This window comes from Cataglyphis hispanica, chromosome 25, assembly GCF_021464435.1.
Source record: "Cataglyphis hispanica isolate Lineage 1 chromosome 25, ULB_Chis1_1.0, whole genome shotgun sequence".
Lineage (NCBI taxonomy): Eukaryota > Metazoa > Arthropoda > Insecta > Hymenoptera > Formicidae > Cataglyphis > Cataglyphis hispanica.
This window is the reverse complement of record NC_065978.1, coordinates 509,705-535,977: the sequence shown is the minus strand read 5'-3', so window position 1 is coordinate 535,977 and position 26,273 is coordinate 509,705. Positions and strand designations below refer to the sequence as shown.

At 32.6% G+C, this 26,273-nt stretch overlaps 3 protein-coding genes across 4 annotated transcripts; 2 read left to right on the top strand and 1 right to left on the bottom strand.

The window, feature by feature from the left end:
- The first annotated feature begins 981 nt into the window (after window positions 1-981).
- LOC126858526 (D-aspartate oxidase) lies at window positions 982-3,620 on the top strand. The gene is made up of 7 exons (XM_050608930.1): window positions 982-1,267; window positions 1,697-1,909; window positions 2,125-2,350; window positions 2,613-2,680; window positions 2,764-2,881; window positions 2,977-3,078; window positions 3,239-3,620. Exons 1-7 carry the CDS (start codon window positions 1,083-1,085, stop codon window positions 3,353-3,355), a joined length of 1,029 nt encoding a protein of 342 aa, XP_050464887.1. The 5' UTR covers window positions 982-1,082; the 3' UTR covers window positions 3,356-3,620.
- Window positions 3,621-4,572: 952 nt separating this feature from the next.
- LOC126858500 (tubulin polyglutamylase TTLL13-like) lies at window positions 4,573-14,914 on the top strand. Of its 2 annotated transcripts, XM_050608880.1 has the most exons (13): window positions 4,573-4,882; window positions 5,169-5,247; window positions 5,314-5,604; window positions 6,144-6,300; window positions 6,549-6,649; window positions 6,849-6,977; window positions 7,043-7,268; window positions 7,340-7,521; window positions 7,638-7,872; window positions 8,155-8,289; window positions 8,555-8,911; window positions 9,113-9,152; window positions 9,236-14,914. In XM_050608880.1, exons 1-13 carry the CDS (start codon window positions 4,615-4,617, stop codon window positions 9,421-9,423), a joined length of 2,388 nt encoding a protein of 795 aa, XP_050464837.1. In that variant the 5' UTR covers window positions 4,573-4,614; the 3' UTR covers window positions 9,424-14,914. The 2 variants fall into 2 exon arrangements, with proteins under 2 accessions (XP_050464837.1, XP_050464838.1); XM_050608881.1 differs by lacking the exons at window positions 6,144-6,300; window positions 6,549-6,649.
- Window positions 13,516-18,533, bottom strand: LOC126858516 (protein pygopus-like). Its single transcript, XM_050608917.1, has 5 exons — window positions 18,220-18,533; window positions 16,401-16,691; window positions 15,301-16,317; window positions 15,048-15,193; window positions 13,516-14,979 (listed from the first exon to the last, which is right to left on the bottom strand). Exons 2-5 carry the CDS (start codon window positions 16,614-16,616, stop codon window positions 14,859-14,861), a joined length of 1,500 nt encoding a protein of 499 aa, XP_050464874.1. The 5' UTR covers window positions 16,617-16,691; window positions 18,220-18,533; the 3' UTR covers window positions 13,516-14,858.
- Between the last annotated feature and the right edge of the window lie 7,740 nt (window positions 18,534-26,273).

The following is a 26,273-nucleotide window of genomic DNA, read 5'->3' as shown; positions in this document are numbered from 1 at the left end:
TAAATGTGTACTGAGCTACGAGGAGAGAATTCAAAAGCGAATTTTCATGGCGAATACTTAATAATCCATCATCAGCATTTGTAAGACTGTCGTCAGGGGAGGAGCATTTGCATTTTACCTGCAAACTTGACAATAATCATAACGATGATTTATTATCGTCATGATTACGAAGAGCGTGCTCTCGTTCGTAGTGTCATTTAATAATTCGTCCTCTCGCACTGAGAGATCATCAATGACTCATTTGCACGCAACATGGAAAAGATTTTCTTTCATCGAGGTTATCGATTCACGCGACCTCGTTACGTTTATTATTACGCGCTGTCAATGTGCATAGATTGTACCATAACGGTAATTTGAGCGAAGAATTTGTCGAGAACAAATCCGAATAACGCGCGAGTGCCTCGCAATTAATTTCATTCTCGTAACATTATTTTCTTTTATATTACAAAAGAATTGTGTTCCCCACGTGAATATTTAATGCGATAAAAAAAGCAAGAGTTAAAAGTGATTTCAATTTTAGTAAGTAAAAAATTGTCAACGTTTATTAAATTACGTATTTAAATAATTATAATCAAAGATATTTAAATATATATTTGAATAAGTCAAAAAATATATTTAATTAAACGTAATAAAAAAGTATTAATTATTAAGTTGTTGTAATTAAGTTAAGATAATATATAGCACATGAAAAAAATATGCTATTAATTTTGTAGATTATAAATATCCTATAAAAATTGATATATACATATTCTATGAATGTTACGCTATATTTAAAAAACAATTTTCAATTTCTTTTTATATTAATTGCAAAGTTTATTATTATTTTCCATAATAATATGACTTGTTGAAGACCTTTGAATTTGCGAAATCTCTATCTAACATTTAGTATATTTATAAGTAAATATGGCTCTGATTTATCATTTATCTCTGTTATCAGAAATAAACATAGATATTATTGTGCAGCAATTAAATCTATATTTATTTCTGATAACAGAGATTTGCAACGCGTTGCAATCTCAAATTACATTCGTCATTCGGTGTTTATAGAAAAGCGATACTTGTGAAAATCAGTGAAGAAAAAGATGCGCGTGGCAATTGTGGGTGCTGGTGTAATAGGAGTAACGAGCGCATTGGCGGTGAAAAATGCTTTTCCGAGCTACGACGTGAAGATCTTTGCCGACGCATTCTCGCCTGATACTACTGGTGATGGAAGTGCCGGGCTATGGAGTCCTTACCTTCTTGGCGATACACCTATCGACAATATAACGTGATTATTCTCTTAAAATAAATCCGTGAAAATCTGATTAAAACGGTGACAAGAATTACATGAATATTTCACCGATTTTTAGTAAATATACTTTGCTTCTCTCCGTGTTATTTTACTGATTATGGCAGTAAAATTTCACTGAAAAATCAATCACTACTAACTAATTCTTCTCAGTGAGATTTCACTTACAATGCTATGACATTTGAATTGTTTGTTTTAATACTACAATTATAATTGAAACCATCTGCTTATCTGATAATCACTAATTCTATTTAAGAGAAGATATATATACGTATCTGCGGAAAATATCGTGAGTAAAATTGCACATTTTAGTAGACAAAGATAGATGTAAATGGAGAAGTTTAAAAATCAAATTGTATTTTTAATAATTAATACATAATTTACAATAATAATCATATACATTATTAGTCGATGGGCTAGCTGCACGCATCAATGGTTCGAACAATTGTGGAAAGCTGGATTATCATCGAAAACGGGTGTTTCTTTGATACCTGTAACTCGTGTCACTAGCGATTGCGAGGACGACATTAATAAACAATGGACAAAACTTGTTTACGGCTTCCAGAAAATTACTGACGAAAAATTACAACGCTTGAATGAAGAACATAAGTCTAATTATAAGTATGTTTTTATCATTATACAATATTTTCAAAATCAAATAGTAAAAATAGTCAAATAATTAAAATCATAGTTTAAAATTGAATTATTATTATTATAATTTTTATATTTGTGCTTAGACAAATTACTTAATTTTTATTTTTTATTTTAATTGTTATTATTTTTGTTAATATTCTTTTATCTGAACACTTTTCGAGATTTTAAGCTAATAATTTTAGACAAGCTTGGCATTTCATAACTTACACCGCCGAGCCGTTTCTGTTACTGCCGTGGCTCATGGAAAGATTCATCGCTTTGGGTGGAAAAGTGGAAAAAAGAAACATTAAAACGTTGCACGAATTAGCCGAGGAAGGATACGATTTAATAATAAATTGCAGCGGACTTGGTGCACGAGAGCTTGTCGCGGATAAAACGGTGACATCTATCAGAGGTCAGGTGTATAGGGTAATTGGTCTTCCAATTTATATTGTGCCCCAAATCTTTTTCACAATCAGATTATAGTTTATTAAAGTTATAATAGTAATCGTGATTCGTTTATATATTTTATTTAGAGTCAATCTTTTAAGCACTAATCTCTCCTTTCCATTAGAAATATTATTTCTTTCTGTCATAAAATGTGATACATTATTTTAAAAATATTTCTTGTATTGTTATCTTGTCAAATGTGTTGCAAGTGAGAAAATTAATATAGAAAAATTTGTTTAAGGTAAAAGCACCTTGGGCAATGCACTGTTTTCTAGTGGATGACGATTCTTGCAATTATATTATTCCTAAGTAAATTAAGCATTAATAATTTGTAATTATTGGCGCGCGTAATGATATTTATTTCTTTTTAATGTTCCTTCTTATGCTTATAGTGTCAACAATGTTGTACTGGGCGGTACGCATCAAGAAGATGATTTCGACTGTTCTGTAAGGGAAGAAGATTCTAAAAGTATTTATGACGGATGTTGTCGCATGATGCCATCTCTAAAAGTACTAAATTATCCTATAATTATCCATAAATTTAACTATGGAAAACTGATGATAATTTTCGAATGATTCTCTCACTTTGATAATTTTTGTCGTAGGCCTGTAAAATAATTCGCGCATGGGTGGGCCTTCGACCAGGACGACCGCGAGTTCGTCTGGAATGTGAAACCCTCAGCTCGCCTACGGGAAAAGAAATTAAGGTATATCGCCATAAAATATTTTTATTGCTGTGTTAGCTATAAGTCGTGTCACGACCAATAATTAGAATTGAATTTTAATACGTATATACGAATCATTATGCTAAGCGTTGCAGTCTCTAGGCCGCTTCTTATAATGTTCATTTCGTGTTTTATACTTCAGGTGATACATAATTACGGCCACGGCGGAAGTGGCGTGACGCTGTGCTGGGGGTGTGCCACAGACGTTGTGGAAATGATAAGAAACTTGAAAGTACAAGAATTAAACTCCAAACTGTAACTCTCCAAGGAGACAGAACAAACTTTTTTATTCATACACATTTTTACTCGCACACGATCGCGACACTCAACCTTGCTCAATTTTTTCTTCTCATACATAATTTCAAGGATTGTATTATTAAAAATATTATTCTCATCATTTTTTATTTAATTTTTTTAGAAACAAGATTTTAATGGATAACTTGATCAGATTTAAATGAATCTTTATAATCTTATAATTTTCTATATATTGAATTCGATGAATAAATATTACTACCTTCTATCTATCTTTATCCGCATTATCCAAACTTATTTAACACTAAATCAATATTTTTGCAAGTTTTCTTAGACCTGTCTGTTTTGCATAACAACGGCAAAAAGTCAAAAAATGTAATTAAACGTCAAGAAACACAAGCGTAAACGCGCGCGCACGAGTTCGATCTGCGCAAGGCGCACGAGCCTATTTAAAGTTTCATGTCGTGATTACTTCCGTAACTGTACAATTCTAAATATGGTCGTCAAACTATGCAATTAAAGCACCAAACTAACTACCGAGATGCCTTACATGTCGACCGTGCCGCAGTAGTCGCGTAAAGCTGGAACGTCTATGACGCGTATTTCTCTAGTCGCAGTGCGATTTATATCGGTTGTGAACTTTTATTCGTTAGCGAATTATTATCGTAAAGATTAAAATCTCTAATATTTAAAAATCATTAATATTGATAGGTACGCCCACTATTTAAATGTCTACAGAATAATACTATCGATATTGAATTCGAGAATAATAACCAATATAAAAAAAAATTAAACATATATATATATATATATAATAAAATTAAATATAAATTTTTTAAAACTACTACAAACGATATCTTACATTAATCATAAAAAGTTGAAAGTAAAAGTCGTATGAAGATGACAGACAAACAGTGACAAATGTCACAGCAAACAGTGACAGATTTATAAAAAAAGCTTTGCCCACAGACTTCTATATATAATATATAATAGATGTCTGTATATTTATTCTATATATTATTTTATGTATTAGAAATCTGTAGTTTTGCCAAAGAAAAAATTATCAATGATTTGAGCACCAATCGATATAACATATAAGCAACGTATCGATTAGCGATTTATTGCATCTCTGCGTGATAAATATAAATGTGAAGAGGGATTAAGTACGATCCGTAGATAATTGATTGTGACATCGCGCTCATAAATGATACACGCGCGATTGACAGTGCGATTGAAATAATCGAATAATGGAAAAGAGCAGCGGATATGATCATCGAACTTAGCGATAAGTACTCATTGATGATATCACGGGATTCCAGAAACGATAATTCCGGAAACGCTGATGTGACAGAAGGTGTTGAACTCAATAACGGCTTCGAGGAGCGCTTCTGCAAATCTGTATTTAAAGATCGAAAAGACCTTCCCGATCATTCTCCGAACGTTTTCTCGCTTACAAACGACAGAATAGGTGTTACCAAGCATGATTCCGAGTTATATCACTGGAAAATTACCACAGGCAAAGACAATAACAGAGGTGTTCATTCGATTTTAAAATTATATAAGAAGAGAAATTTGAAATTATGTTTTAATAAAAAATATTTAGAAACATAATAATATCAAATTCATAAGTATAATAAGAAATTCAGAAACTTCTTCGCTGATTCTGTCATTTAATTATTATAAAAAAATATCATATTTTAAATTTAATATAACTTTAAAACATATTACTTTGAATATAATTTATTAAATATTTTTTAAATCTTGCAAGTTTGCCACATTATTATTTCATGTGATTTATAAATAAAATTTGTCAAATACAGAGGCATTACATGAGAAAAACAATTCAGAGCGGCGTACAGAAAACGTGGAGGAAACGTCAAAAATCAAGAAAAAACGGAGGTATGTCGAAAAGAATTATACTTCTCGCGCGAGAATCAAAAATGCCCTTCCCATTTAACGAAATAGATTTCTAACAATCTGCACGGCGAGCTGCAAATACAATGTGGTTAGACGGGTGGCTGCACGATTCGGAATGAGAGAAGTTACGGAGGATAGCAGCTGGGATCTCTATTGGACCGATTTGAGCGTCAGCGTAGAGCGTGCCAAGGACATGAAGAGATTTCAGAGAATCAATCATTTTCCCGGGATGACAGAGATATGTAGGAAAGATCTTCTCGCTCGTAATCTCAATCGCATGCAGAAGCTGTTCCCGAAGGACTATAACTTTTTTCCAAAAACTTGGTGCTTTCCCGCGGAGTAAGATGATGCATTTATGAATATTATTCCACATTGATAATATTGCTTTAGTCGACAAAAATGTTATCTTACTATGTATATCTTATTAAAAAAAAAAAAATCCTTTATAAAATATTTATATAAATCGATTAGCAAAAACATAACAAGATATTTTTTAAATAACTAATTGTACGGCTGTTTTATGTATTTCATTTTCGCTATCTAATTGAAACACAATAGCTTAAATGGAAGCATATTTCTTCAGTAGCGATAGTTAGGATCAACGAGGTAAAATATCATATTGCAATTCTACGAATCGGTCTCGCGTATCAGAAACAAAGAATGCGACTCTCCATCGATCGAAAGTCCTCTCTTATCTATTTTACAAGCGTGAATAATTCTGTTTTGCTTCTCCGAATGAAAGAGACCGTTCTCGGGTTCTCGGTCGTAAATTCCGAAGGAGTTTGCCATTACGGCGATAAAAAAAAATAATCAATATTTTCCAAATGTCGATGTGTGAGCGTGTAAGCAAATCGAAAACTTTAGATTTCGGATTCCAGTCACGGCGACGCGATGGCTTATGCTAAGACGCGGAGATTAAAAACCTACATCCTTAAACCGGATATGGGCTGCCAAGGACGCGGTATTTATCTAACGAAACATTTGAAGGACATCAAACCAAGCGAACGTTTGATCTGTCAAGTGTACATCGCAAGGGTACGGAATATCAATTTTTTTTTTCATGCAGTAAAAAAAATAGACAAAAACGTTCGTTGACAGAACTTAATTAGCTCTTGTTCAAATTAAGAAAAATTTTTCTTCTATACATATTTTTTTTTTTTTTATTATTTGAAATTCGTTCAGATTTCTTTCCAAATGTGCGCGCAGTCGTAGATGTAATTAAAAACTTCACAGTTGCAGTGCAAGTATAATGCATACAGCCCTTTTTCTTACTACATCCTTAGCCATACTTAATAGACGGATACAAATTTGATCTACGTATTTACGCATTAATTACGTCCTGCGATCCTCTCAGGATCTATGTGTACAATGAAGGACTCGCGAGGTGAGGAGACATGTCTTAAAAAAAATGTTGAAAAATTAATGTTATAAGAAGTGCATATATATATATATTTTATTAGTAACTGTTTAAAATTGTACTAGTAAAAAATGTATTTGCTAATGTGTAGCAATTTAATATATATTTATTTGTCATGTTACATTCGACATGCTATAAAAAGCTGTGAAAAATACTGCACTTTCAGATTTGCGACCAGCAAGTACAAGGAACCGACCGGACAAAACATTTCTAACATGTTCATGCATTTGACAAATTATTCCGTTAACAAGCACAGCCGGATGTATGTCATCGATGATGAGATTGGCAGCAAGAGGTATATTCCTATCAATAATATGATAAAATGCGAGTTAATAGAATAACATAAATTGCATTTTACAGAAAAATATCTACGTTCAATAAATGGCTAAGAGCGAAAAATATCGACGTGGATGATTTATGGGACAAGATCGATGGAATTATAATAAAGACCTTAGTCGCTACGTATCCCGTATTAAAACATAATTATCATGCGTGCTTTCCGATGCATGATAAAACTTATGCGTGCTTCGAATTGCTGGGATTCGACATTTTACTCGATTGGAGACTTAAACCTTTCCTTCTCGAGGTAATCCTTCAAAAATATTATGTAAAGGAAGCATTATTAAGCACATCTTCTATATTTATTACATCTATCAGGTAAATCATTCGCCAAGCTTTCATACAGATGCACAAATAGATAGAGACGTAAAGGAAGGGTTGTTGATGGATACCTTTGATATATTAAATCTGCAACAATTCGACAAGAAAAAAATAATAGAAGAAGACAAGAAACGAATCAGGGAGCGACTTCTTCAAGGCATAAATGGAAAGGATTTCAGGTAGAAATTCAGTATTAGAGAGAGCATAATATAATTTATAAATTGCATGCAGTGTAAAAATTTGATATGATTCTGATAATGTTATAATAAATGAAAATGTTGCATACGATGTGCAGTCAAACTAATGATACGACAGCTTCGACAAAATCTGTGAAAAACGAGAACGATTATCTGCAGAGACAGTTTCAGTGGGAAGACGACCATATGGGCAATTTTCGAAGAATTTATCCGTGTCTTAACGAGGATAAGTATCAGTCTTTTTTCTCGCAGAATCCGCTTTCGGTTTTCCAAGATACGGTGGCGTCGAGAGCGCGAGAGGAAGCATCGAGAATAGAGAGGGAAGAAAACGAAGTAAAAATTTTCTCTTATTTCATAATTTGATCTTAAAATCAACAGATGAAAATTTATAAGAATTACTTGCATTAATAAAAATTGACATCATATGATAATTCACATAAAAAATAAATTGTAACATCTGAGAATAATGTACATAAAAATTATATACATCTGAATAATTAAATCAATTTTCTAACACTATAAAACTTCTGCAACGTAAGAAACACGCTGGCACGAATAAAACAACTTGCCATATCTATTATTCATTAGTCTAGTTTTAATTTCATTACGTTTCAGCTGAAAGCGAAGGAGGAAGAACGCAAACGAATAGTCAGGAAATGGAGCGAGCAGAAATTAGGCTCTGAAAGTTCGACTGCGATAAAGAAATTCCAAGAGAAGAGCAAATCTGCAGGCGTGCTACCAAGGAAAAACGTAAGTATTTGAACAATTAATTCATTCGGTAAGTTTAATTGCCATCTGCACGAAATAATGCTTTTTCATTATCTTATTTCCTCGCGAAGAAACCGTTGGCAAAAATTAAAAAGAAAATAATTATCTCTCATTAAAATATGACGTCTCACGGTTAGTGGAAAATAAAAAAAAAAAGCCACTATTGAATGGGACGGCAGGTTTTCTTTCATCTAAGGAAAGAAGCAAGAAATAAGCAAGCGTATTATATCTTCTCGCTTTTTCGCAGATCATTAAACAAGACGCACAAGGATCTCCTACCAATACATTGTACTCCTTCGAGCCTGAAATCATATCGGAATCCGAAGAGAGAGAGCGAATAACCGCCCTCGCGCAGAGAGATTTTCTCATCAAGAGTTATGGTATGTTAGAGCAGATATACATGGCGATGAAGAAGAATGGCACGCTACGACCTGCTGACGAGAAGAAGTACGGATTATACGGCAGGTTTGAACAACACGCGAACACAAATGATAACATGTGTTCCTCTGCGCAACATCGACGCCATCATCACCAAAATAACTCTGCATGTAGCACGCAACAAACCACGGACCAATGCATACAATGCTCTCTGAAAGGGAATAATGTAAATCATATTTTTATGAAATTTTTACGCTCTAAGAAATAGAATTAAGATTCAAATCTAAATCAATTTTAGTCTTTTACATCTCACAATCTTAGTAATTAAAGTGAAACAGAAATATAATGTTTAAGAAATATATAAAATATAGCAAGCCTTTTTTTAGCAAATAGAAATATATATAAAATGTATCCTTTTTTTTTCCAGCAAAAAATGGAGGAACGCGAATTCAACAATTCAAACAAAAGTAAACGTATCGATATTTATATTATTATCTTATTTTGTATCTAATTTTTTATATTTATCTAAAAATGTTACATTTCAATTTAGCCTTGTGGATAACTTGTAATGAAGCGCTTGTTTATGTTCGTCCAAAAATACCGCAAAAATTGTGGATGATGGATATGAGTACTAATAAAAGTCGTGTAACAAAAGGTCAACTTGCTCGAACATTGTCAAATACCGTGCGGGTACATACACTGAAGAAAAGAGAAGCCGCCTATTCATCGAAATTATAGTAAGCCATACGTTTATGTTTGTATTTATTATGATTCTATATACTTCTTCTTATGAGAGATATTAACTTTTTCTAAAAATATATAATTATAATGTTATATAAAATACAATTATAACAAAGTTATTCTAGAATCGACGTTGAAACCCAACAGATAAAAAAGATAGATCTTTTGTATGGAAAAAATAAGAAAGAAAATAAAAAACGCATACGTTATAATAACATAAAAAAAATTAACTTCACAAAAAATATAAAAGCAATTAATATAAAACTATGATTGAAAAAAATGGCAATCATTTTAAAGCAATAACATTATATATGATCTTATTCTTTCCATTAACTTTGTTAACATTGATCACATACACGTAAATGAAAATTAATAACAATAAGATTCATAAAAAATATGAGAAAAATAATTTTAAATTAGATACACACACACACACACACACACACACATATATATATATATATATATATATATATATATATATATAAGCATCTCATTAAACATGAAGAAAATACTTTACATTTTTGAAGAGGAGAAAATTAGTGGAAAAAAGAAATAAATTGTATGGTTTGTATAATATTCGAAAGACCAACACAAATCTTTAGACACATATTTCGTATTATGTAAACGAATGCTATTTCAAGGTAAAGAACAGTAATATAAAAATCAACAATGTATGGATTTGTTATTTAAAGTGCCATATAAATATGTACAATAGATATGAGTGAACATGTACACGTCGCTTAAGTGGGAGTTATGTGCGCTACGTATGTAGAATGGTCACATACGTACGCCAATCTGTAATATGTATAACAATTTTTATTGCTGATATATAGATTCTGTATTCACATGAGAGAGATAAAAAATAATGTATAAACAATTTTTGTCGCGTGCTGGTTTTGCCTCGTTCGTGATATTGCGTCCATATCGTTTCATCGCTGTGCTTTTCGTAGCTTCTTTTCTCGTTTAGTCTTTTAATTCTGTATTGCAATCAATACGCATTGTGCCCGTAATGGACGTGTTTCTCACGTAATTGAGAATCCAAAGTCCCACTCTTCCGGCGGAGCATAATAATATAATCATAAGATAAGGCTGTGATGCAAAATGGTGCGTCGAATTGGCAACGATAAAAAAGAGCGCATTGCTTAAATTTCTAAATCGCGCGTGACAGAACTTTTTCTCAAGTTACAATTTTTTTTTTTCCTCATTTATAAAACACATCGCGTAAAATATGGCAGTATAATTTTGCAGAATCTACGCACGTAGCGATGCAACGTCGGTCGTCCTTTCAACTGTAAATCACGCTTTCCATATTAAATCATTGTAAGAACAAGATTTAAAGTGCGAAATACATCCAACACATTACAATCGGTGAATCATTTTTTTTTTTTAACGTGATATATATTATTTACATAAAAACCATTGTGATTGCGGCGAATATTTGCGCGTTTCATAGATTTGATTCCCACCATATTAAGTCTTAGATATAGAAAGGCTTATGTACATAAAGTCAATAGATATACATTTATGATACCTTATATACTGCGCTTATAAAAAGAGAACTCAAGTACCATAAATATATATATTCATGCGAAATATTTCCATCTCTGTTGAAAAATCACCATGTTTCGGTATATACATATATATTTCCACTGAAAATAAAGGTAACTGTATATATAAAGGAAGTGCAATAAGACAAATAATTGGACATATATAAAATGCATTTGTTTCGAACAGATTTTACAGGGGGGAGTTAAGCTATCGTCAAACATTTAATTATTATTATCAAACAAAGAAAGGATTATGAATTATTAAAAAATATATATTGAAATACACATATTCTGTGTGTCATGAATAAACATGTAGCAAGTGTTTAAAATTATATCATTTATAATTTAATTCTGTGAAAGATTAAACATTATCACTTAAATTACAGCTCATTGATTTGTACTACAAAACGATTTCTTCCACTGCCTTAGTCATTGACAATGGCTGTTATCCGCATAAGAGTTTGTAAATCGTTTAATCCCCTGCATTTTTTAACTTTCGTAATAAAAGCAATGTTAACAGGTTTAGTGTGACCTTCTTCCCCGTACGAGAAAATATAGAAAGAAGATATGTGAAGATGGTATTCTATTCGTTGTAATACTAATATGAGCATTATGTAATTATAAGATGTGTATGTCACTCATATGTGATACGCATGTGTTGTGTATTGTGTTAAAAATGATCATAGTAAAATAAGCTTAAAGCATGAATTATACGGAGACTTTACGCGCGACTAATTATTTAACATTAATTAAATAATTAAATAATGTAATCAAAATTATTTAATTATATTACTTAATTTTATATTAAGAGTTTGATGTTTCTTAGTCTGAAAATTAAACTTTAGATTAAAAATAAATTTTTAATTAATATGATCAAGATAAAGTAGAGATACTAATTACTTTGATACAATTTTTGTAGTTTGTCAAGTTGAGTCTCCGTTTAACACAGGCATTAAATTCTATCTATCTATCTATCTATCTATTTATCTATATATATATATATATATATATATATATATATATGCATATATGTATACATGTGTATATATTTATATACATACATATTTATGTATGCATGTATGTGTCTCTGTATATGGCTAATATTTCATGTACATATAAAAAACTATACAATCCGTAGACTCAATAATTTTGCTTTAGCTGCCGACGGAATTTAATTTCCTTGTTTCTTCTAATGGTTAATTTCCTATGACAATAATACTCAATTCTTTTCAATATTCATATCCTCGATATTATACACCTGGCAAATGCAAAAGATTATGCTAGCTAGTTAAAATTGTCAAATGCACATTCTTTGTTAAGATTTCTTTAATGTAAGTAAATGTAAATTTAAAACATTATTTCAGTTTATTTAAAAATAACTAGCTTTTAATATTATAGTAAATTCGATTGCAGATTAAAGTCTGTTGTATACTAATTAATCTAAGTACAGAGATAGGCATAACATAAGTATTTTAAATGATAAAATGAATAGATTTGCTGAACAATGTAATAACTTCTACTGAGCATTTCATTAATCCAATCAATTACATATTCATATCATTTTATGTACAACAGTCTTTATTTGCATAATTAATTTTAATAATATAGAGATTATGATATTGAGATAAATTATAAAAGCAAATATTCATAGGAAAGCTGCAATTTTGACAATATTATAGTTTTATTCATCATTTCTTGTTAGATTTTTAGCAAATTAATTTTGCACTTAACTTTCTGCCTAGATGTCAGGGGCTTATATTGAGTTTATTTCCTGTATATCAAATTTTCTATTACAATAGAAAAATTTGCATGTTTATGTCAGTCAAATAAATTCCTGTTGTGTGCGTAAACAATCTTTGTAAGGATTGCTTAATCAAAATAAAGTATCATTATCATTAAAAGTTTTTACACAACTTTAGAAAGATATACACAGTTCTTACATCTTAATATAACCGCTTAATATAACTGCATATAACTCAAATCAAGAGCTTAAACCATGGCAATAGTACAATCAACTAAATTATGGTTAACATAAAACAGACAAAATTATTTTATAGATTGTACTTAGCATCCATATTTCTTATAATAAATTTGGCTGCACTAGTACACATTGGTGCAAATTAAAACTTTTTGTATATCAAACTCTTTTCTCATACATTAAAAACATAATATAAGTAATTTAATTAAAATATTTTGAACATATATTTTATCAAATATAAACTATATTGAGCATTTTTTCAGTCCAAAACTTGCTTAGATTAGACTATACATACATTTTTACATTATAATTTATATTATAGTCTTTAATATGTACCAATACTAGTGCGTTCAACCAAATTTGTTGTTAAGCTTTTCACAAAAACACTAAATAATAGCTCATTTATCTTGTGTATACAAAAAGCTTTTTGTTATATTCTGTTATATTGTTTTCGTTTTCTCTTTTTATTTTATATAAAAATTATGTTAACCTAATAAAAATTTCTTTATTTTTACTTAAATTTAAAGAAGTGTTAAAATAAATTAAAAATACAATTAAATATAAAATTTACCATGGTTTCTTTTTTATATTAAAATACATGACATATAAAAATATAAGAATTGCAGCATTTGTAGGTATATCAACTGGGAGTACCAATACTGCATTTGAGTCTGTATAATTGTTTTTTTGAATGGAGATGGCCCATATATGCTGATTGTTTTGAGTCATACACTTAAGTTTAATAAAACATATAAATCTAACAATAAAAATAGGACTTGTGACAAGTTCTTATGTCAATCTTCAGTAATAATCAGCAATAATTTGTTTATCACAATAATATAGCTATATGTCAAAGGCGATATATTCATCAATTGCAATAAACAAAAATAGTTTAAATAATACATGACTTGTGTATATATATAGTTTCAAACATATTTTCATTTTTCGATAAATAATCTGATAATAAAATTATTAATCAAATGTCATCATTATTTGTACATTTAATGATTTATATTTTTTACAATTCCCTCGATATCATTTCAATATTTGTTGATGTTCATGTGTCATATAATTCTGAAAATGTCGAGAAAATCCATAGAATCCTTTAATCAATGATTCTAATGACAAATGGTACTCATAAACATTAATTTTGTTCACAAAATTATAATATTACAAACCGCATATATTGATTGCTAAAAGATAATTTTTATTTCTATTTATTAAAAACGTTTAGGTAGGATAAGACAAAGAAGAAGTAATTGCTTATGATTTGTCTTTAATAATATACATTTGTTTTGCTATTAATCTACACATAGGTACTGTTAATTTTGAATTAAATGCAATTAATCGTAAGAATACTAGGTCTTTTGCAAATCTTATGTTAGATATTTTATAACATCATTGAACATTATATTTAATCCTTTTTCATCCAATTCATTTTTGTTTTAAACCAAATTCTTTTAAAATACTTGAAAATATATATTAACATTATATATACATATTAATTTTTAAAAACAAAGAAATATATGAATGCTAAAATTGTTTTCTACATTTTTTACATTTTATAATTTATTTGATTAATCATAATTTTGTTTATGAACCCATTTGTCACAATCGCACTCAAAATTTAAAATAATTTCTGAACGTTAATTTTTCCTTTGTATTCATTGATACACGCGATTTGAATGATACCCTAATATTTCAACAAGTTAAAGCTAAATTATTAACAAACAGCAAATCTTTATATTGTATGCACGATTTTGCACGTGCATTAATATTTATCATGTGTGCTGTAGATGTATCTGTGTGTATGTGCGCAATCGTACGCGCATATGTGCATGTTCCACATATAAACGCTAACAAAGAGTCTCTCGAGCGTCGCAAAAACGACGGGACACGAAGTGTTATGGTTTAAACTTAATCAGAGGTATGGTCTTCGAATTTAAACACTTATCACACACCCATTCCGCAAAAACCTCTGCCGTTAATAATTGATAAGCATATTCTGACAATCCTGTGCAACTCCTGAAATAATCGCGTTCATTAAAACGCGCGTTATATTATTGCTAAATCATGTCACACTATCAACTCACCTGTGAAACCAAAAATTACAACCTGATTCACACAGAATTGCCTGATCATTGTCATGTACTTCCTTGTGACAAACCCCACAAGGATAAATTGGTGGTGCATTAGGATTTTGTGGATTGAATACCATTGACTGTTCTGGAGGATATACCTGAAAGAAATCGATAAATCATATGTAAATTTACATAATTTACACATTATACTAAATATAACCATAATAAATTAGACATATTGTGGATAATAAAAAAAATAACTTACTTTGACTGAAGACATTGGCATTGACTTTGGACCCATTCCCGGACCTTGAAATCCATGTGGTGGCATAGAACCTCCCATGGAATTAATGGGATGTCCCATAGGTGGTCCACCGCCCATATTATTGGGCATTGTACCCATTGGTCCTGTCATATGACCTCCCATTTGATTATGATGACTAATATTCACATTAGACATATTCATTCCTGGACCACCCATATTCATATTGTTCATCTGATTCGGCATAGTCATATTCATATTGTTCGATGTCATTGAACTCATAGTAGTCATAGGTCCATTCATAGGTCTTCCTAAATTGTTAAGATTGTTTCCCATATGATTCGGATGAGGTTGAGATCCATTGTGTCCTAATGGACTATTCACATTATTTAGCGATGGTCCATTCAACGGACTGTTGGGCGGTATATGACTGTTCATGTTATTCATATTCATCGGTCCATTAGGCATATGATTGGATCCTCCCATAGTGTTCATCGGAGAACCTAGAGGACCACCCATAGGACTACCCATATTATGACCCATGTTGTTCATTGGACTACCCATAGGTCCACTATTCATATTATTCATTGGACTGCCCATAGGTGGACCGCTTAGTTGCGAATTTCCCATATGACTCATATTCATATGATTATTCATAGTATTTATTGGACCAGGTGGCATGTTTGGTCCCATGTTATTCATGGGGCTCATGCCGCCGAGAGGGGTATGATTCATAGGAGACATAGCTCCCATATGATTCATATGATTTGTCATAGGTGAATTACCCATAGGGCTCATATTGCCCATATTATGTGGCATCATAGGACTCATACCACCCATAGAGGTTAAAGGACTCATGCCTCGCATAGGAGGTCCACCCATGTGATGCGGATGATGAGGATGCATATGTGGAGGACCTCCATGCATCATTGGGCTTGGAGTCTGTGGCGGTGTATCGTCAAAGGGATTACTCGCTACTATTGTATCACCATAACCCGATAAAGGTGGGGGTAGTAAATCCTGTTGAATAATTGTTACGCATTATCAGGATGATAATTAAGAGCTAAACATAACATAAATATAACAAAGATACATTAGCTTACCTGTACAGATGGAGGTTGCTGTGGAGGTGGTTGAGTAACATTTGAATTCGTACGTCTTTTTTTCTTAGGATTAGTACCAGCTGGTGGTGGCGGTGGTGGATGAGGATGAGCAGAAGAATCAGGATGTGGGGCATTTGGGCCCATATTCACACCCATTCCCATACCCGCCAATGGCATCCTTGTGAAGGGTGGCATGCCCGCGATATTGTGGCTCATTTCCTTCGTTCACTTTCTTTATTTTATCATGCCAGTACCACTAAATTTTCGTGGTAAGTAATTATTGCTGACCCACTGTTAAGAAAAAAAAAAAAACTTTGTTGGGATAGAATTATTTAGAGAGTTATATGCAACTACATCATATTCTAATATATTTGTACATCATATTTATAAATTCTGTAGATAGAATATTTATATATTAGTCATATTTTTAATATAACATTTAAAATTTTTTTAAGGAATTATAAATCATTAATTATATTTCATTAAATTGAATATATGACAATAAATATAGCTACGTATGTGTGTTTTAATATAATAATATAATAATATAACATTATATATATATATATATATATATATATATATATATATATATATGTATATATGTATATATATATATATATGATAAAACTACACACATACACATACAAAATATTTTATTTAGCTACAAAATATTTTATTTAGCTACAAAATATTTTCTCGAATTATAAACACATTCCTCCTTACACTAAATATACAAAAAAAATCTGTGCTCCAAATAATGCAAAAAGATGGATATAACTCCATAAATATCTTTCGCAATAAAATCATTATTTCTATATTATTCACTTTTCATTCAGATAGAATTATCAAATATACTGATCAGAGAAAAGAATTTATTTATTATCCAGTCACTAATTAAATATGCCAATTGGCAGATGAATAAAGCCACAGATAACGATAGCAAAACATTGTATGTACGTGTATATCGCACTGTCGTTCCATTAAAAAGTTATTGTCAAGCAGAGAGGGAGAGAGAGAGAGAGAGAGAGAGAGAGGGAGGGAGGGAGAGAGAGAGAGAGAGAGGGGGAGAGAGAGAGAGAGAGAGAGAGGGAGAGGGAGAGAGAGAGAGCTATCATTCATAAATTTACTGCAGGAAAGAAGATGAAGGGAGAGAAGATGAGAGAGCGCAATATATAATCTATGTATAAATATACACACGAATCTCTGATCCACGTATATACATTTATCTCTCGAAGCATGTCGCGTATATTTATGCGTGCCGATATAAATAACGAAATTACTACCATTACTTCGAGTAGCACTAGTGGTTGCTTCGTCCGTTAACGCGGAGGCGGAAAATCCAGAAGACGAGAGAGAGAGAGAGAGAGAGAGAGAGAGAGAGAGAGAGAGAAAGAAATATATATACACACACGCACACACGCACGCACGTACATAGAGAGAAAGAAAGAGCGGGGAGCGCGTTCTCGACGCGCGACCGTACCTCGAGCACGGCGATAAGAGAGCCGTGATACAGCAAATAGAGGAAAGCCCGCGTCGCGCGGCGTGCACAAAAGGGAACAAAATAAATTCCGCTTGGCAATCTCGCTGGACTAACCTAACCACACACGAGTTCACCGTCGAGATCTCCGCAGGCGCCTCCGCAGTCTCATTATGTGTGCGTGTATGTGTGTATACGCATGGTGTAGCGTAAGCGTAGTACAGCGCGTAGATCGCGCACTCACTCTCTCGGAGCACCGGGCGATTTAAAAAGCCGGTCGAGTCTCTCGTGCCATTTGTGCCGACGCGACGTCGCGATCGGCGTCGTCCTCTTACTCACCAGCGCATTATGGGGTAGGCGACGACGCGATCGTGCGCATAGCTCGGTCGTTTTTTCGACGGGATACACCAGCACCATGAATCGCGGCGGCTGTGTCGATCGCCGTCTCGCTGACCTCGGTGGGACAAGCAGCGGTATGCGGAGATTCGCGATTCGCGCCTCCCGGAAAACGCGTCTCTCAGTGGCGTTAACGGGCCACGCATTCACGGTAGCGCGTACACGATCGCGATAAACGCACTATCGCACTTTCGCGCAGCGCGTCGCACTGCTCAAGGAACGGAAGCGAGATAACGCACGCCACGATCCCCTTTCAGGTCGCCATTTTCGTATTACGCGTGTCCCTCTTACGTCTGTGTCGCTTGGTGTCGCTCTCGGCCGCGCGTTTCACTTAACGCCCGCAACGCTCGCCAGCGTGCTCCATCCGTCTTTCTTTAACTTTCGGCCAACAACAAGGATGAAATGAATAGCGTGAGCGTTGCGGTCGTTAAGTGGAACGTGCCCCTCGTCTACGATGTCACGAACTGCCACAGCTTCCCGACAGATGACGCCACCGGTTGCATTTGATCGTCCGCGCGGTTTAAACGCCGGAGAGAAGGGAAAGTAAATAGCAAGCCCCGTGGATTCGTTTCGCGCGATGTCTAATCGTAATAAAAAAACACATTAAATTCAAACGATTTCACGCGCCGCGTAAAAATGTCCCCTTTTATATGATAAAAAAATCACTATAATTTTGTATGAATAATTTATGATTCTTTAAAATACAGGCTATTTATACGTGTGAACACTAAAGATGTCATTTCATGTAAATTTCTATTGTCGCCATTATATGTATATCTATTTATGTTTATTTATTTGATTTTTATTAAAAGTAAATTCATATAAATTTTTATTTTCATAAAAAATATCAATATTTAGTTGCATTCACTTTTTGCTTTTTAATACAGGATTTTGTGTATTATATATTTATATATATATATAATATTTTATGAGAACTTTTTATGAGAATTTATTTAAAGATACTTTTACATAAAAAGAAGAAATTAAAGATTAAAATCTCTCTCTCTCTCTCTCTCATATATATATATATATATATATATATATATATATATATATAATATTTTATGAGAACTTTTTATGAGAATTTATTTAAAGATACTTTTACATAAAAAGAAGAAATTAAAGATTAAAATCTCTATTGGCTTTCCAATATAATAATAGACTTTACAAAAGCGATTTAAAATGAATAGATAGATCCGATGAAAAATACGCAAGAGAGAAGTTTTTGATACAAATTAATATATGATTATCGCGTATACACATGTAACATTACATGCACTTTATACAGGTGTGTGAAATACACACTGTGACATTTTATACGGCAAATCTTCCGGTCACATCCGGGAGGGCATTAAATTGTCTCACGATCCTAACTTAAAGAGCTTGCACGAATCATTTTAATTATTTCAGTATTCAGTTTACTATCAATAAATTAATCCGGCTGCAACAATGAAAAAACAATTCTCGCGAATATTTATTCCGGACAGTACCTATCCTACTTATGTAATATATGTATACACATACGTAACGGAATGCATATACGTCCGGAACTATGATTATGTACCATTATTCTGCTCTTATTTTAATATTAATCTAGATTGCAATTATAAAATAGCAAGATATCTGTCGATAAATTCAAACAATTGCCTCAGATAGATATGTAACATCACGATAAAAACAGATAAGATTCGCACACACATATACATACACCAATTAATATAAAATAAGATATTACACTCTTTTATGAGGTACGTAAAAGTGTATCAGTTTAATAAAAAAGCTTTATGTTTTGATATTTTTTTCTAATATCGCGTGATAAAATAATGAAAATTCTTACAAACTTTCATCTTTGTATCTTTTTCATAAAATCGCATATAATATAGTTTTTATTATAATTATATAATTACATGGAGACATAAACAAGCCGCTGATATCTATGACATCTGGATGATATTTTTCGACGCGAAAAAGAAATCCCTATATAAACGGGCTGCCTGTCTGTTGTCCGAGCAGACAGACGAAATTAATACGATCGGAAAATAATTCCCTGGAAAATAATATGAAAAAGCGTAGAGACGCTGCCGTTCCCGCTTTATCCCCTAACGTTAACGGCTCTATCGATCTCATTAACTCCCTGGGCATTTGCGATTTATTTTTATCGAAGGATAGAGTATAGACTTTCCCAGAGAGTCGCGCCGTTTTCGTTTGGGCAAAAGTGGTACAAATCGGGAGCATCGTGAACAGAGTGGAAAAAGTGGAAAAAGTGGGCCAATCCCTGGAGGGAAAAAGCTGGAATGGGCATCCTGGGGAGAGGAGAACCCTTGATAGGGATAAGGATAGAGTATGACAAAAGACGTGAGGACGGATAAGGGAGGGTTTTAATAAATTTCTCCGGAAGAGTCTACTAAATGGGGTAAATCATACGGTTATGAGCTACTTAAGAGGAATATCCGTTTTCTTAGCGAAATTATGGAACAATGTTCTGTTACGTATAATAAACAAATATTATTAATTTAATGACGTAAAAATTGTGCAATATAGGTAATAAAATATAAGTTAGGATATATTTCAATTCGCTTGGACTTTATATTAAAATACGTAATAATATGTGTAAACAAATGTTGTGTAGACCTCAGATTATCACACGGATTATCTTTCATAATCCCAGAAATATATCTACTCTGAATTTCATATTCAGATCTTCTTTTTTAAATATTTGCATTAAGTAGAAATGTCGGAAGAAAGATAACTCATGAAAATTCATAGAGCTTTCTGGCAGAGAAACAGTTTACTTAAACATAAAAATAAACTACGGAACTTTTCTCACAGGCAATTCAACAGTAGTGTTACGATTCATCACAATTATGTAAGAGGAAAAGAATCATTTTCAATAAAAATATTTAAGCAAAATATTTAAAAAGAAGAAAAAATTTTTATATATTATATACACACTAAAAACAGCTCTCTCGATAACTCCAAACTCAATAGAATATTATTTAAAGCAAAACGTGTTCTACCTAATATAAAAGGATAAAACTTTGATTCTCCATTAACATTATAAATATTGTATCTTAAAAGAAAGGGTCGTAAATCTGGGAAAAGAATCACAATCGAATGGACTTAATAGGAGTGGCGGCGAAGGGTTCGGCAATTGGCGGATTGCTCGGTGTAGCAATCGACTATCTACGCGAACAGATTCTGCAAACAGCGACATTTTACAAACAAAAACAGCGCGCCAATCAATCTGTCGCGTGGTGCACGCGTGTCCTGAATAAGAAATGGCTGATTTGCACAAATTACGCGAAGGCCCGACGGTTACTCAGTCGGAGGCCTCAAAAAAGGAGGTGGTGAGAACGGCACACTTGTCGAAGATAATCCTGGTAACTTCCTCTTGACAGCCCGTTATGCCCACTTATAATCGCGCATTAGAGACAGTTGATAATTTTTTGTTTTTCGTTTTTTTTGTTAAAGGTTAATCGTTTCTAAATTAATCACAAAGAAGCTGCCGTTAAAAATTAAAACATTAGAAATAGAATTCTGTATATATAATTATTAAATAATTAAAGAATACTTTTGAAAGTGAAATATTCTGTCAACTCCCTTGACGAATAGAAATATGAGATTTAACTGTCAAATGTATTTCAAAAGTCAACGAACCGCGTAACTTCATATCAATCACTTTTCCCGAAATATTTCTTTTTTTTTTCACTTCAGACTTGTTGGTAAAAATTTTTTTAAAGTAATCTAAAACAAATTAAAGTAAAAAAAATATTTATTTAAGAATCGATTTATATATAGTATATGAAAGATCGACTGTAAAAATTATATCAAAAATTTCACTATATTTTTTCGAGAGCTGAGACTCGGAGTTCACGTGGTATTTCAAATCTACGTTCCTAAATTTTTATAGAGATCCATCTCTATTGCACACGTATGTATGCATGACACGCATGCAATCTCAGTTTATTACCACTCGAACACACTTTTCCATCGCCAAGCGGATGCGCCGATTGCATCGCCGACGAAGTCGAGAGAAGCGATCCTTGACCTGTTACTCAAGGATGCTTCGACATTCCACGGTGTCCCTTATAAAGAATTTAACTCGGACGATTCCTCCAACGGCGGTGGAACGTACCTCGAACGTCACTTCGCGCTCGTCGGATCATTAATATGTCTCGCGAGAAAATGTAGCGCTATTGAAAAGATTCAAGAAAGTCCGCTGCTGATTTCACTGTTACAATGCCGTTCAATTGTTATCGAAGAAATAGCAGTAGCCATTTCTTTGTTATTTCTATCTTTTCTGTTTTTAAAATCTGATAATAGAACGATTAATTCTGTTTTCTTCAAATGATCGTTATTGTTGAGAAAATATATCGCGTCAATTATATTATAGAAAGAAAACTCGAGATCGGATTTGATTGAACTTCGATTTGAATATCAAACATGATTTTTAAAATATTGAAATAATATTTCAACTGATATAAAAATTGTGCAATCACAACTGTATAGAAAAGAGAAGATAAGACAATGATCGACAATTTATCGAAAAACATTATCGCAATTGTTAAAAGAATGTAAACCCTCATAACATTACATGACATTATTGAGAAAACTTTTACGGATTTGAAATTTATTAGCACTACGATAGCTACCAGTTATTTTTCCAATAACTATCTCGGCTCTAGTAAACTCACATTGGCTTGACGTTGCGCAATGTTTTCTCCGTGCACGCGTTACAATATATCGACGAAACTTCAATAAAGACCAAACTTGCTTTTATTGTTTTCGTGTATTGACCGAATTCTCAACATTCGCACAATATGAATTATTACACAATAATATTGATCGTGATGAAACCCATATACACTTCAAAATGTGTAAATGAAAATACACGTATGTGTCTCATTCCCGTCAAAATATTTATTTGCTTCCTGTGTGTCATTTAATGAGAATTCAGTGATCCGAGTTCTTCACGCAACCTTCTCCACGACATTTATATGATGTAGACATCTTGCTGCATTTATTATATTTACAAAAGAAATCGTGCATGTGTTTACGCATATCGTCATTTTCGCACGTGAAAATTTCTCTCCCACCACTCGATTTGCCTTTCGAACTGGCGATTGACGGCGATAATTACACGGCGATGTTTACGCGGCTGCGAACCGTGTCAATTTCCCGTGGTGGTCCTCGGGTCCACTTTACGTGCGTTGCGAACGCGTCGAAATACAGCCATCGAGTTTTCAATCAATAATGTCATGATAAAGTCCGGAGAAAAATCGGAGACCATGTATGATACGTAATCTCGAGCGCGAATCATACCGCATTTACAATTCTTTCACCGCGAACGCGCGATCTTCTATATATCTTCTTAGAACTTAAGATTACATGAGTAATAAAATCAATATTAATATTGCTTCATATGTAATTTTGAAGAAACAAAAATTTCATTAATTCGTAATCATGTTTTTTTTATTAAAATTATTACTTCGTTATCGATAGTTTTTAAGATCAGATTATAATTTTTATTAAAAAATTATTATAATCATTATAATAATTTTTTAATAAAAATTATAATACTATCGATAACAAAGTAATAATTTTAATAAAAAAAATAATTATAAATTATTATAAATTATTATAATCTTTATTAAAAAAATCATTTATATTTACAAATATAACTCGAAAGTTTTATATATTATAAACATATAAAATGTAAAAGAGATTTAAATATATAAAATTTTATATTTACGCACACATAATTGAATAATTATATAAATAATAAAATAATTGAATAATTATATATAATAAATAATAATAAAGAAGTTCGAGATTCTTTCCTCTCTAGCTTTATTCAGATTTGACATCTATGTAAGATATTTCCGGGAAACGAACTCACTTTCGTGACTGTTCACCAACAAGTCGATTCGACTTTTCCCACTTTCTCTCGTCGAGCGAGTGAACGACACAGGCCGCAACGTGTTCCCATGAACTTTCACCTTGAGATTACTTTCTCGCAGGCCGATAATCAGGCGACTCATTCACATTATTACAGCGAGTGAGATGCGAGTGAAAACGTAGAATCATCGTGGAACGAACGCCCGCGTGCGTGTTCTCATCAGCCCTTTCCACGAGCCGGTAATTACGCCCCGTTGTTGTTTGTGTTCGCCACGAAAAATTAACCTGTCATTAAACGGAAGCTCAGCGGCTCCGCGTTCATGGACGCGCGGCGGAATTTCTCTCTCCTTTTCTCTCTCTCTCTCTCTCTCTCTCTCTCTCCTGTCGCATTATCTCGAGCGAACACCTCGTAATGACAAAATTGCGTTCAATCCCATTCATTCGCTCATCATCGACGTTGCCATTCACGTCGGCAGGTGATTAACTCATCGTCGTTGTCGTCATTGTCGTTGTCAAACTATTCGATCGAATACCTTACTGTCAGTGAAAATGTCAAATTTATCAATATCATTATTTGTATATATCTTTTCCTGTGGTCACGCGCAAATAGTAGATTGAAAAGTTCGCTTTATGCTATCAAGTTGGTCCGAGTCTCCAACGACTTTCTACACACTATACGAATGCGCGAACAATGTAACTGCAGTAAATCTGCATGAAATGTTTCTCTTTTCATGCAAATTGTAAAAACTGTGAGGAAGTATCTATTGTATCTGCAAAATAGAATCAATTTTCATGCTTTCATATTTACATGTATATATAATAGCTATCTATTGATATGTTCAACTTTTTAAGACTCGAATTTTTATTTTATTCCATGATAAAAAAATATAAAAGTTACTTTCACATTTAACTAGCATATATATGTATAACAAAGAAATTTAGAATCGGCCATCAAAAGTACGGAACATTACAAGAAATATAAAGTAAATTTAGATTTATGTAAGAAACACAGCGTACATAAATGAAGAAAATAATATAAATAATAATATAAAACATAATAAATATAAGCATAGTCGTTAGCTAAGTTTAATAAAAATTTTAATAAAGTAACGCAAAAGATTTATAATACCTATTGGATTATTCATTAAGTTGTATACATATAGCAGATACAATTCTATCTGTTCTATGTATTCGATGAAATGTTACTCCAAGACAGAATTATTATTGAGTTTTATGTAGAACGATTTATTTTTCAATCAATCATATTATCGTTTTAAAATACGGAAAAATAAGGAAAATCAGTAAAAAGGGATAAAGAGAGAGAGAGAGAGAGAGAGAGAGAGAGAATTTTCTTACCCTCCGTATCTTTTTTTCAACTCTCAGCGCCTCGAAGCAAAGAGATCACAGTCTACAGGGAAATCATAGTTGAATTTATTAAGCCGACGCGAGTAATTTCCCGCGAATAAATATTTAAATAACACGGACGATTTATTCAATCTAGCCAATATCAAGCTGGACTCAAACGCGGGACGGTTCTGTCGATAAATTTAATGTTACACGATTAATCTCGCGTAACTCGATGCCGTTACTGACAACGGGCGCGCAATCTCGCACTTCGTACATTTAAAGCGCACAATTTTTCCCGTCCGTGTGCACGACGCGCGTGCGTGAAAGAATAATTATATCCGCTACATTCGCTTAAAATTAACATAATTAAATTACAGTTAACATTGCAGCGGCGAAATTTCCAGCAACAAAATGTGATTAAAACTTGTTTATCTAAATTTATATCCTCGGAGGAAAAGCAGCCCTTGTTAAGCTACGGGCTGGTTATTCGAATTCTCTCGGAGGAGATTAACCCTCGCAGAAGGGTTAAAACAAGCATCATCCTTTTCCCGCCTCTAATCTGGTGGTTTAACGTCCACTGATCCACCTCACGGTAAGTTTACTTGGCAGTCAAGGATTTACAGCGCAATTTCTAGAATATATAAATATATATATATATATATATATATATATATATATATATATATAAACACATATTTATGTATGTATACACGTATATATGTTTGTATATGTACAAGAGAGCGGTGTAACAA

Excerpts from the sequence above, each read along its gene's own strand:
- LOC126858526 (XM_050608930.1), top strand. The coding sequence starts at position 1,083 with ATGCGCGTGGCAATTGTGGGTGCTGGTGTAATAGGAGTAACGAGCGCA. Across the intron at positions 1,910-2,124 it reads GAACATAAGTCTAATTATAA|ACAAGCTTGGCATTTCATAA; the intron begins GTATGTTTTTAT and ends TAATAATTTTAG. Across the intron at positions 3,079-3,238 it reads CTACGGGAAAAGAAATTAAG|GTGATACATAATTACGGCCA; the intron begins GTATATCGCCAT and ends TTTATACTTCAG.
- LOC126858500 (XM_050608880.1), top strand. The coding sequence starts at position 4,615 with ATGATCATCGAACTTAGCGATAAGTACTCATTGATGATATCACGGGAT. Across the intron at positions 6,978-7,042 it reads GATGAGATTGGCAGCAAGAG|AAAAATATCTACGTTCAATA; the intron begins GTATATTCCTAT and ends TGCATTTTACAG. Across the intron at positions 9,153-9,235 it reads ATTCAACAATTCAAACAAAA|CCTTGTGGATAACTTGTAAT; the intron begins GTAAACGTATCG and ends ATTTCAATTTAG.
- LOC126858516 (XM_050608917.1), bottom strand. The coding sequence starts at position 16,616 with ATGAGCCACAATATCGCGGGCATGCCACCCTTCACAAGGATGCCATTG. Across the intron at positions 15,194-15,300 it reads TGCCAATGTCTTCAGTCAAA|GTATATCCTCCAGAACAGTC; the intron begins GTAAGTTATTTT and ends GATTTCTTTCAG. Across the intron at positions 14,980-15,047 it reads TGTAATTTTTGGTTTCACAG|GAGTTGCACAGGATTGTCAG; the intron begins GTGAGTTGATAG and ends CGATTATTTCAG.